Here is a 13,365-nt window from a genome sequence, read left to right on the forward strand (position 1 = left end):
CTGAGAACTCCCACCAACAGACTATGACAGGCTATTTGCTTTTCAGAATGCAAATATATTTGGCACGCACACAGGAATTTTAGGTGGGGGACGAGCCAGGGGAGCAAGGCCATCAGTGATAGAGCGGGGGGAGGGGAGAGGGGGGGTGAGGTGGGGGAGAAAGAGAGAACTGAAGCAAGTGACCCAGGTTCAAGTGTAACATATTTTCCAAGGGCAGGTCATTTTGAAGTGTGGCAAATATTCATGTTTGACTGCCACAGGTCAGGTTGAAGTGTGACATATTTTCCAAGGGCAATCATGTTCAAGTGTGGCAAATATTCAAGCCAACACACATGGTGTGGCACTTGATACAAGATGCTCTTTTGAATGTCAAGCAATGGTATGTATTACCACAATACACTAACATTAATGGTATAGGAGTGTTAAATACAAAGAAAGAATTCTCAGGAGTTTTTGTTCGATCATAAGCAAATCTTCTGTTTCTTGTGATACACAGTCTAGAAGTTTTGTAAGGAAAGTTTGATCCGTGTATGTGCATGCAGGAAAAGAAGTTCTGGAAACCCTTAATGAATTGGGCACACCAGAGGGAAAAACTAGAAAGACTGTCACTATTGCTGACTGTGGCACCTTGGCAGAAGCCAGAAACCCATAGCACAATCTATCCATTATCAAGCTTGGATGGTTGGGTTGATTATGTGACAGCCATGGAATGACCAAAGCACATTGAAGATCTGTCAGAGGCCCATAATTTGAGATGATGCCTATTGCAAGAGTATCACTGTAATTTCTTAATGTGTAGTTTTATTTGGTTTTGATCACGTTTTCTACACCTTTGGGAGTACCAAATTATGGGCCTAATCTTTGACTGCCTGTTTGGGAAACTCCAAGTGTATGCCCTTTTTATCCTATATTCTGCCAAAGGACATGACAATCATTTTAGCTTGGCTATCAACTATGAATCACAGAGAAGTGTAAATATGAGATTATTTGGAGTTGTATTGAATTTTTACAAAAATGGAAATACTTGTAAAAATGGGAATACTAAGGCGAAACATTTTCTTTTTCCACCCAAGCCACGGACAACTGGTCTCCCTTTCTTGAAGAGGCTTGATAAAACACATTACTAGGCTTGATAAGCGTCAATAAGTAGGAGAACAAAGTGTAGAATAAGTAAGGTTTTACTTCAGTACATCCTATATATATTTAGGAACAAACCACTTGTCCCCTTTTATGTATGTACGGTTGAGATTTTGTGTGCATATGCTTGGCTTTATTTGGAATCAGTGATCACGAGTAATATCTCCCAAACAAAAAACCCTAACCCCCACACCGAGTATATACTCACTAGTTGGGAGTCACCAATCATCTTCCCCAGCGAAATATAAATTTACGATTATCATGCATTTCGAAGGGCTTGTTGAATTTGGAGGGAGTCAAGGCACACCCACACGTGCAAGCTATTGTAAGTGGCTAGCTCGATTGAGGTACTACAAAAGAGTACCCCAAATGAACTAGTAGTATGGACATGAGTTCAGTTGAGCAAAGCTTGCATGGTACCGGGTAAATTTTGTTTTTATTGCGGCTGAGTGGTACATCTGAAAACATAAAAGGCTCAAGGGTTGGGTTGTGAGCATGTTGAAGCTCACATCATGAAGTTTTTGGGCCAAGGAACCTCCATCATGTATTCCCTGTTTGTTAGAGGGTGCACTGGGCTATTTGAGCAAGTTGCTAGCTTATCATTTTAATTTTGTCTCGTGGGAACCTTGCAAGATGATTCCTCCACACATTCAAATCAATAAATTTTGAGCATACGATTGTGGAGGAGCTCTCCACTCCCAACTTGAAGCTTGAAGAAATACACAAACCCTATAGGATAATTATGGGATGAAAGCTGAAACATCATTCCACCATTATAAAGAGAGATGGGCACCAAAATAAATAGAGCAAGCTGCCATTCAATGCTTCTTTAACCGTAGATGGATAGGTGACACCATTAAAAACATCATCGATGTTGAAAAAGCATAGGGGTTGCTATAAAAGAGAGAGTTGGGCAACATAGAAATGGAGGCGAGATTCACTTCCATAGCATTGTTGATGATGTTGACATTGTTAAGCTTAATTGTTTTCTCTATAATTGTCTCCATCTGGTTACAATGAAGCAAGGAAAATTGGATGTCTCCATTGGGTAACTAACAAGCAAAAGAATTATCTCCACTAGGTGACTATCAAGTAAAAAAACATTCTAAAAAAATATAGATGACCATGCCATCAAAGTAAAAAAAGAATTGATTATCCATTTTTCTCTCCTATGCTTACATATGTATTGTGAGGGAAAAGATGAAATATGAAGCATATATCTATAGTAAGCCTTGTAGGCCTTCGGTATCAAGAGCAAGATGGAGAATGGAGAAAGAAATGTTTCCTCAATGCTAGGATCCAACCATATAGCAAGATGAAAAATGCACATAAGCATGCCATCAAAATAAAAACCTTGATTAGCTAGTGAGTCACCTATGGTGTAGTGGAGACCTTAGGGTGGGAGTCAGGAGGCGAGGATGTGTAATCCTTACAAATGTATCATAGCACTTCTAGATTGGCATATATCCAATACTAGGCATTGCTAGCTATTACCATGACACTTATACAATAGCATTATAGAATCTTGCTCAGACAATATTGGTTACTACTATGTCAGCACTGTGTGGTAACATTGCTTAAGTGCTGCTAACATTGGTACTCACATTGCTAGCTACTAATCTAGCACTAGTATGGTATTGCTAGGTGCAAACATTACTAAGTACAAGATAGCAATAGCATACACGTCTAATAAGACTACCTATGCTAGCAGTGTACAACATTTCTAACTACTAGAATTGCTAGCACAGTATGATAATGCTTAGTACATGTGCTAATACTACTAGCTATGATAGCAGTGCTATGCTAACATGACAAGTATAGCACTGCTAAGTAGTAGTAGAACTAGTATGATGCTACTAAGTACAAACATTACTAAATACAAGTATGGTAGTAGCATTTCCACTTGTGACACCTCTGTGTGTGTGTGCATAGCCCTTCTCTCTATGACGTCTCTCTCTCTCTCTCTCTCTCTCTCTCACCTTAGTTGAATGCAACAGACATGAATTCGTGATTGTTAAACGTGAGCACATGTTTCTCTTCTTGTCTATTTGCACAATGTAATCTCTCTCTCTCTCTCTCTCTCTCTCTCTCTCTCTCCTTAGTTGGATGCAACAGATGATTATTAAACCCGAGCACATGTTTCTCTTTGTCTATTTGCACAATGTAATCTCTCTCTCTCTCTCTCTCTCTCCCCGACACATGTATGTGCTGCTTGTTGAGAATACATTTCTTTATTTCACGAATGCAGGTGAAGAAATCACATGCAAGCACTGGACATAAGTCCATGCTTCCACTTTTAAACAATAATTTTAGTACTTCGAGTCTCAAACAATAATACTTTTACTGACATTTCAAAGTAGCATTAAATTCTGTTTATTCTTCCATGGGCGGCACATGGAAGGGTTTTTTGGACACAAAATCCTCAACTATCCCAGCATGGTTTGCTAATCAGTGTAGATAGGGCAAGAGACTTGAGTGGAGAATGTTGGGTGTAGAAAGCAATGGAAGCTCAGAAATGAGTGCAAGAGGTCAAAAAACGAGCTGATGTATTGAAAATGTTGCAAGTACAAGTGAGGAGGCTCAAGGGAGAGCTAGCATAACAAAACCCTAGGGCTAACTTCCCTAACTGGTCCTAGCTGACCTAGATGGTACATGAACTAACTGTACTAAAAATCCTAACTGATTATAACTAGGCCTACAAGGCACATACCAAGGAATAAGTGGCATCTATGGATAGCCCATAGAATGGCCTACAAAGCCCCCTCCATGGTATGGGCTGAAGTATCTTGGACATGGCTCAGGATACCTAGATATCTAATGTCATGGTTGCACATGTTCGTCTTGTAGGGATATAGCAACCTATGAATGTACAGAGTATAACAGATCAAGTTACAAAAGGTACTAAGATTAAAGCTTGCCAAAAAGCCCCAAACTTAGGTCGAGGTAGAGCCTTCGTAAAAAGATCTACCAAGTTGTCTTCAATGGGAACATAAGATAACTCAATATCACCTGTTGATAATTGCTCTCTGACATAGTGATAGTGAACCTCAATATGCTTTGTGCGAGCATGGAAGATAGGATTCTGTGCAACAGCCAAAGCACTTTGACTATCAGTGAAGATGACGGTGACATGCATAAAGATCTGCAAGTAGCTTCCGAAGCCAAACACACTCCATTGTAGTAGCTGTAAAAGTTGCTCTGTACTCAACTTCACAAGCTAGAAGTAGCAACTGTACTATGCTTCTTACTGAACCAAGAAACACATGAAGTACCAAGCATAAAACAGTTGCCACTATGTGACACACGAGTGTCCGAACAACTAGCCCAATAACTATTAGTAAATCCATGCATGACAAGTGAAGTATCAGCCCCATAAAGAAGGCCTAAATGCTGAGTGCCTTTAAGATATCTGAAAACACGCTTCACGGCATGCCAATGATGCATAGATGGACTGTGCATATATCTGCTCAATTGTGAGACAACATATTGTAGATCAGGTCTCGTATGGCATAGGTAAATCAAACAACCAACTGCTTGCTGATAGAGAGTGACATCACATGTACTACTGCCATCCTTAGAAGAGAAGTGAAAACTAGGCTCTAATGGTGTGGATACTAGCTTACAATTCTCAAACTGAAAACACTGCAAAAGTTGTCCAATGTACTTGGATTGTGACATCAAAATGCCCCCCTCACTGCTAGCAAATTGAATGCCAAGATAGTAGTGCAGAAGACTAAGATCAGACATAGCAAATGTATGCTACAAATCGAGTTTAAAATCTACAATTTGCTAAGCATGTGTCCTAGTTACAAGCATGTCATCCACATAAAGGACTAAAATCAGCAAATTTGTCCCATGCTTGTGCATGTAAAGGGTAGTCTCTGTAGGGCTATTCTGAAAGCCAAGTGTGAGAAAATGAGTATGAATCCTCAAATACCAAGCTCGAGGTGCCTGCTTCAATCCATAGAGGGCCTTTTTCAAGCAGCATACCTTGCAGAGGAGTGTCTTGTTTGTGCTGTCTTTTAATGTGTCAAGGAGTCGACAGGGAACCTTTTTGGGACCTGAATTTTAGCTCTTTCCTGGTCAAGAGCCCTGTGCAAATGATCCTGATCAATGAGAGGCATATCAGGCTGAATTGCTGGCTGCACATGCGGTTGCAAATGACTAACAGATGGAGGAGGTACTACCTCAAATGGAGCATCATCCCGAGCATCGGATGGAAACAAAGGCATCAAGCTGTCAAATATGTTAGGGGCATCAACAACGGGCTCTTTTTGACAATCCAGCAAAGGCATAGTGGAAGATTCATCAAACACAACATCCTAATTGACAAAACACTTGCCCATGCGGGGCTAATATAGCTTATAGCCCTTGCTCTCTGAACTATACCCTAGAAAAATGCACTTGACAGCTTTATCATCCAATCATTAGGGGAGAATTGGGGTCTCAAAAGGGCCTCATAAGGAATGGATTAAGAAATGGATTAGTCCTTATAAAAGGGCCAAGGTAGGTCCCAAAAAGTCCTAACCCCCCCCACCTAGGTGGGTTAAGCCCACAAGTGACCTCACCTCTTACACCTCTTACACAACTCTTACTCCTAGGTGGGAACCGAAAAATTCAAAATTCAAAAATTCAAAATTCAAAAATTTGAATTTTGAATTCCCTCCCTCCTTCTCTCTCCTCCCTCCCTCCCTCCCCCTCCTCCCTCCCTCCCCCTCCTCACTCCCTCCTCCCCCTCCCTCCTCCTCCCCCTCCCTCCCTCCCTCCTCCCCCTCCCCTCTCCTCCCCTCCCCCTCCTCACTCCCTCCTCCCCCTTCCTCCTCCTCCCCCTCCCTCCCTCCCTCCTCCACGCCTGCTCCTTCTACCCTCCCCCTCCCTCCCTCCCCCATGCCTGCTCCTCCTGCCCTCCCCCTCCCTCCTCCCCACTGCTGCTCCTCCTCCCTCCTGCTCCTCCCTCCTCCCTCCTTCCTCCTCCACGCCTACTCCTCCTCACCCTCCACACCTACTGGTCTATGCCCCCATCCTCCTCTTCAACTAATGGTCCTCCCTCCCCCATCCCTCCTCCTCCTCGCCCTCCCTCTTGCTGTGTGCTGCTCCTTCAAGCCTGCATCTCCACACCTTCTCCTTCTCTACACTCCTTTACTCATGGCACCATTCGAGGACGTCTCCAACAAGTACCAGGTTCACTTAGATTTGGAGGCTGAATATGCAAGCACACGTAGTCTAGGATTGAGTGGAGCTTCCAAAATCCACAGTCTTCGTTCGCAAGGAAAGAAGCATCTCGACCTTTGGATAGAAGGATCCTTGTATCCATTAGATCCTACTGACCAAAAGAGCCCTCCTTTCCATACAATGCATGAGCTAGTTCGGTTTGTTGGAAATGGACATGCGGGGTTGCTTGGTTATTGCAATCGGTTAAACAATGCTCAGTCAATGGCTATGCAAGCAAGCGAGATGTGCAGAGCCCAAGCAGAGATGCTAGCACATTTAGGAAACAGCACCATTGTTGCAATGCATAACTCTATGCAGGATCTTCAAAGGGAGAACCAGGATCTTTATGATAAAGCCAAAGCATTGGACTTGGAGCGACATAGTTTAGAAGAGTCACTCTGTAAGCTAGTTGAGTCCAAAAAAGACTTGGAAAGATCTATATACAATCAAGTATGACAAGCCGTAGAGAAGGAACGAGAGAAGGCAGAAGAACAAGTGCAAAAGATGAAAGAAACACCTTTGGGATTGAAGGAGAGGAAAAGAAGGTACTTACATAACATGGATGCACCCACAAGTGGTGCTAGAAAGAGGAGAGTCCGGGCTACAAGGTTGGTTATTAAATATTCCAATGAGATTACAGTCTTTTGTGCTACACTGTTTGTGACTAAGTTTTTATTGTGTTCTTCTTTAGGAACTTCATGGAAGATGTGATGGGAAGAACGGACGGGGATGATATTGACTATTCATATGCTCTAGCTAGTTTATTGAAGTTAAGTGATGTCATTGGGATACTAAGGGACCCAAGACACAAGCACCTACATGTGCAAGTTGCTGAGGAGGTGATGAAGGACTTCAAGGATATTGTGGATGCAAAGGAGATGCTTGCAGCTTGTGATACTGCCAGTGTAAGTCGTGAAGCTTACACATCTATTTTCAAAATTTTTAAGTCTACTATTTTGGGAAAGTATAAGAACTCTATAGTGCCCCTACCCACACCTTGGTCTGTGAGATGTGCACGACGAGAAACAAACCAATGTGCAAGAGAAATGCTTGGAGGGTACCATTGCGTAAGGGGCACAATGACTTGGAAGAGTAAAAATAAATTTGGCATGCAAACCTTTGAGATGAATGCTTTCAACAATGTCTACTTAGATGTTGAGAAACTGCAACAAGCAATGGTCAAATTCTATGGCATGAGAGAAGATGGTAAAAGGAAATCCATTATAGCATTGCACTTTACTTAGTTCATTTCCTATATCATGTTTATCCTAACGATTTTTCTCTTTTGTTGTAGAGATTGCAATGGAAAGCTCATATTTGTCATCAAAATGGATGAAGCTCAATTGGTAAAAGAACACAAGTTAGAGAGAGTCAGCATTTGCATTCTGAATAAAGCCTTAGCCTTTGTTCAAGGGGATGAAGAAGTAGAGCAAGATTTCTCAGTGCAATCAGAGAAAGATATATGGTGGCTTGTAGCATTTGAGACTCCGAAAGAATGCGATGAGACATTGAAGTGGGTTCTAGATAAAACATGAATCCCATCTACCATCCGAAGACAAGAGGAAGGGCAAACATTGACAGTCGATGGCCATGAAACCTTTCAAGTTGAATGGCATCTTGTTGGTAATTTGAAAATCCTCAAGTGCTTGCATGGTTGTGATACAGGGGCAAATGTAATGAACACATGCCTTTATTGCATGTATTCGCAATGTAAGCAAAAGGTTGGCTTACAATGGGAGAGTGGCATTCTATCTTGCAGCCAAACGCAAGCTCCAAATTGCGACAAGAAGGATCCAAAGTGGGATCCCATCTTGCCCATCCCACTTGAGAGAGTACACATATGTACTTTACACGAAGAACTGCACGTACTTGATAAGTTGTTGTATTTGCATCTTGTTTGTGCTTGGAATTTAATTCCGCAAGAAGTATCCGCACGGTGCATTGCAAAAGCTGAGAAGTTGTCGTCAGAGATGGGATTCCATGGAGGACATGTCAAACTTAAGGAGGATAAGAAAATGTCTAGGGCAACATAGAATCTTCCTGCAAAAGTGTCCATGGGTAGAGGGAAGGCAAGAAGATTCCTATCGAACCACAATCTCGACAAAGACAAACATACATTGTCTCAAAGTAGTTTGGGTTGGGAATACTAGAAAGCATTGTGTGAATGCACAACCAATAAGGCTTCTCATCCTCAAGTAGCAACTTTGAGAGCTCAAGTATGGACAAAGGTAGATGCATTGATAAAATTGCTTCACCAGGTTCAAATCGATGAGATGTATTATGAAAGGTTTAGGATGGTTGTGAAAGAGATTATGCAATTAATGGTGAAAGCATGGGGAGAGTCGCACATTACGCATTACATGGTAATCTTGGCACCATCGTAATATTTAGCACTTGCTTTATAAACAGTTTTTGTTGCTGATTTGATTCTCATCCTGTTTGCAACATATTCTCTATGCACACGGACCATGGTTTGTACAAAATTGGGGTCCTTTGTCAATTCGGAATACACAAGGCATGGAGAAGTCGCACTATAGAGCCAAGGCAGCCTACTTCAAGAACTCAAGGCATGGTGGTGGTGTCACTCGCAACAATGCATTGCATGAGATGTTCGTGGCTTTTTAGATGTCTACTAGGAAGGACTTTGAAGTCTAAAAAGGCAAAGGCATCAAAACTTACAAAAGTAGTTCAAATTGTATTAAAGAATAGAAGGCATAGTGCTTGGAAAGCATCCATACGGAGTTAAGGAGTCACACGTTGGTTGCAAGCTAGAGTGAGAGAAGGGAGCAGATGGGTCCAACCACCAACAAAAGCTATGGTGTAATTGTATACAAATATAAAATAAATATATTGCTTATTTTGACCACAATTTGTGTACTCTCTTTAATATCTTGCTTATTTTGACCACAATTTTTGTACTCACATGACGTTGGGGAAAGTGGGGACATGGTGAAGGAGGGGGGAGAGAAGGGAGGGGCATGGGGCGGGGCAAGGGGAGGGGTGGAGTGGTAGCAAGGGTGGGGGGTATGGGGGAGGGCGACAGGTGTGGGCGGGGCAAGTAGGGGGAGGGCAAGAGGGGGGGAGGGTGACGAGGGTGGTGGGGGTTAAGACAGGGGTAGGAGGCACGATAAAACCCTAAATGTAATTAAAAGGGATGTCAAAACATGATGGGCCCTTATGAAAAGTTAAAAAAAGCCCTAACTCTCATTATTCAATGGCAAGAGTGAAGAACACTGCTAGACCCATTGGATGCCACCTCCACCATTCCTCCTCTAGCTCCACCACCTCCATGGCATCTGTGCACATGAACCTATCTGGGTCCGATGGCACCTCCTTTGACTCTCGTGAGCCCTCCCCCAACTCCCCCAAGTCTCGTGAGCCCACTCCCTAGTCTCCTGAGCCTTCTTCTCCTCCCAAGTCCTGTGAGCCCACTCCCTAGCCCCAAGAGCATGAGCCTTCCCCTCAGCCTTCCCCCCAGGCTTCCCCTCAGCCATCCCCTCAGCCTCAGCCTCAACATGACCCTCAACCTTCCCCTCAGCCTCAGCCTTCCCCTCAGCGTCTGACCCTCAGCCTTTCCCTCAACCTTCCCCTTAGCCTTCCCCTTGGCCTTTCCCTCCCCATGAGATCCCTCTCCCGATCGAACAAAATGTGTTCGATAACCTCCTGGATATAGAGAGGCTTCCTGAGGGTCAACAGACTACCAAGAAGAGCACCATCTTCCCTCTCCCAGAGATACAGCACATGGCAGAGATGGCCCCTATGCCCATGAGGAGGGTAAGGCGAACTCCGAGGAAGCCCCATCCCAAAGAAGGCCAAAGCTCTAGACGTCAGCGAGAGGACTCAGAGGAGGACCAATGCAGACAGGAGCAGCAGAAGAAGTTCAAGGTGGACAGGAGGCCATGGGAAGGTGTTCGAGTACCTATAAGGCCCCCACTAAGAGTCAGGAAGCCGTACTGAGCAAAACCGGGAATGCAGGCCCTGAGGGAGATAAGGCAAATGTAGAAGACCACTGACAGCTTGATACCGCATGCTCCCTTCTAACTTGTGGTATGGGAGATCACACAGGGATACAAGGATGATGTGCGCTTCAGCATAGGATCTATGGGGGTGCTCCAGAAGGTTGCAGAGCAAGTGAACACTGCTTTGTTCGAGGACGCCAACTTGTGTGCTATCCATGGAAAGCGCGTCATGGTCATAAACAAGAACATGGCTCTAGCGAAGCGGCTATGGAGTGACCCAAGTTTGAAGCCCTAGATTCTCTTGCAGCCCACTCTTAGGACTTAGACCACCCCTTGCCCTTGAAGGCACTATCTTGTATCTAAGGCCCAAGGGTCAATTTTTTTAAATAAAATATATTTACATTCTCTACACACTATCACATTGTTGTATATTTTCCATTTCAATGCTTGCAGTAAATGATCATTTTAAGTTAAGTTTTGAATTATGTCAAATCTTGAAGGAATTTCACCGTCATGTAGAAGGGAAAAGTGTCCGGCACGTCGCCAGGACCCCAGAAAGCCCAAAACCCACCACGGCATGAATTTGGGCATTATGGATAGAATGCCCAAATTCACGTGTCCAGAATGCCCAAATTTGTGCCGTGGCAGGTTTTGGGCTTTCTAGGGTCCTGGCGACGTGCCGGACACTTTTCCCTTCTGTGCGATGGTGAAATTCCTTCAGGATTTGATAGAAATGAACTCTTGATACCCAGAATTGGTGAAAATGATACTAAATTAGCTAGAAATTTATTAAATTAACATAATTAAAATGATGGAGAAAATATATCATCGACTTAAACAAAATACAATGGAATTCATGACGAGCAGTGATAACTTAAAACAAATAATAAAGACATGTAGTCATGTATCCATTTAAATATATGTTTATATATACAAAAGGCCTCACAGGCTATCTTTCTTCTTGGCTAGTTCGAGTACATCGAGAATAGGGGTCTTTGAATCCCCTAGTGGACTCCTAGATATAAATCTAGCTGCAACAGCACTAACATCCTCCTCTCCTACTACCAAAGACATAGCCATTGATGTCAATGCCCTGCCATGAATGTTCGATCCAAAGGCATTGATAGCATCTAGGCGGTGTACCAAAATGACTTTGTCGGCGTTCTGAGTAATGTTGGAGTATCCGATAACGCGCGACAATGCCTTGCACTTCAGCAACTCCGAAGGACCTTGAGGAGAAAATTTGCCATGAAAGACCATGATATGCTCTGCCACTTTGCCAAGGTAATGGACCAAAGAATGATCTCGCCCAAATGTGCTGTGAACATTACCCCGTCGAGCAATATATGCAAGGCAATAGTCCTCCGCTAAAGAAAAAAGAGCTTGAATATCCATCACATATTTCATATCACGAAATGTGAAAGGAGGGAGGTTTGGGGTTCGCATCCTCTCTTTCATTTGTGGTGGTGACCTCCTTTTATTAGTAAGGACTAGGGAGTCTCTTTGTAGAGCATCAATATTAAATTGCTCACTAAGATGTCTTCCTTCAACCAGATTGATTTCTTCTCCATCTCTGACTTTTTCTTCCACTTCAAGGGGTTCATTTGCTACCTTTGCTGTCTCTTTTCCTTCATCATCACCGTCCAAAAGAACATGCAAGTAACACATGAAGGCATAATAATAATTGGCAAGTTGGCATTTGATGTTGTGGATTGGGCAATTTTTTTTGTCGTCTTTATTTTTTATGTGACAAAGACAAGAGTCCTATTTAATTTTTGTTTGATTTTTGCCTCATAACATCAAATTGCATCATATCATTGATGTGCACCAATTTGTCACCGCCAGACACCACAACACCATTTGAAGTGACTGCTTAGAACTCCTACTCTTTCTCTTCAAGATAAGATAATGCTAAAAGAAAATTTTCAAGAGGGAAGTCACAATCACACATCCACGATATCTCTAGATGATGATGATGCCATTTTAATTTCTCAAGAGATTCGAATAGATTTTCTTCTAAAGAATCCAGCATACCAACAATTTATAATGGATCAATTTTTAAGTACAACCATAAAACAAAGGAATCATGGACTTTAGGACCATCATGACTAGAGGAGAAATGCAACAAGAGAGACCCAATCAACACAATGTGATGAGAGAATCCGAATCAATAGAGGGGCCATACTCATGTTGTAGTGAGTTGAACAAAAATACAAATAAGAAAAACCCGATAGGTCCTAGAATCATCACAACACAATGAGAGAGTTTCATGATCGACGGAGGGCCCCTAATTGCATTGTTCCAATCCAAATGAAAAAGAAAATAAGAAAAACCCGATAGGTCTCACAATCATCACAATGTGATAAGAGAGTTTTAGGATCAATAGAGGGGCCCTAATAGCATAGCAATGATCTAAACAAAAAGCGCATAAGAGTGAAGCAACCATCCCTCCAAATTTTCATCTCACTGAAGCAATCATCCATGGCATTCTTGTGGTTTCTAAAAGGTTGGATTGAATTTGAAAGACTATTCTCAGAGCATCAAACTGAGACTCTTCTTTTAGAATCAGTTTTCCCTTCAGAGACTACCCTTATCATGAAGTTCATCTATTGCATAGCCATGAAGGTCACCAATTGCCATAGCCATGATAGGTTGCATGAAAGTTGTGGAAACCCCTTGGTCAATAGTCAAAGCAAGAGCCTCTCGAAAGCTTTGTAGAGATATATTAGTAGATATAAGGAATGGGGAGACACAAGGGGATGGTGATGCCACTCCTTGCACCACTCTAGATGAGGTGTCCTAGTTGCTTGCATAGCCATGAACATCACCAATTGTGCAACAATGAAGGTCGCCGATTGTCGTAGCCCAACGAGTTGCATGAAAGTGATTGAAACCCCTCTATAAATAGTAAAAAGAATAGCCTCTTGAGGCTTTACAGAGATATCTCAGAAGACATAAGTAATGGGGAGACTCAAGGAGATGATAACACCATTCCCTACACCACTCTAGATGAAGTGTCCTGCTTGATTTCCAGTCCTAAACCAAAAATGGTAGGCAC

The 13,365-nt window shown here is 42.7% G+C and overlaps 1 protein-coding gene across 4 annotated transcripts in view; it reads left to right on the forward strand.

The window, feature by feature from the left end:
* Positions 1–1,019, forward strand: part of LOC147898801 (uncharacterized) — a 43,068-nt gene extending 42,049 nt beyond the window's left edge. For all 4 annotated transcript variants that reach the window (XM_087379052.1, XM_087379053.1, XM_087379051.1 and 1 more), the window contains one exon: positions 543–1,019. In XM_087379052.1, the coding sequence (XP_087235178.1) occupies positions 543–652 (110 nt within the window). In that variant the 3' untranslated portion in view covers positions 653–1,019. The remainder of the gene's footprint in view (positions 1–542) is intronic.
* The last annotated feature ends 12,346 nt before the right edge of the window (positions 1,020–13,365 follow it).

The sequence above is a fragment of the Dipteris shenzhenensis genome, chromosome 9 (assembly GCF_047967505.1).
Source record: "Dipteris shenzhenensis isolate YYH24624 ecotype China chromosome 9, Dip_SZ_1.0, whole genome shotgun sequence".
NCBI lineage: Eukaryota > Viridiplantae > Streptophyta > Polypodiopsida > Gleicheniales > Dipteridaceae > Dipteris > Dipteris shenzhenensis.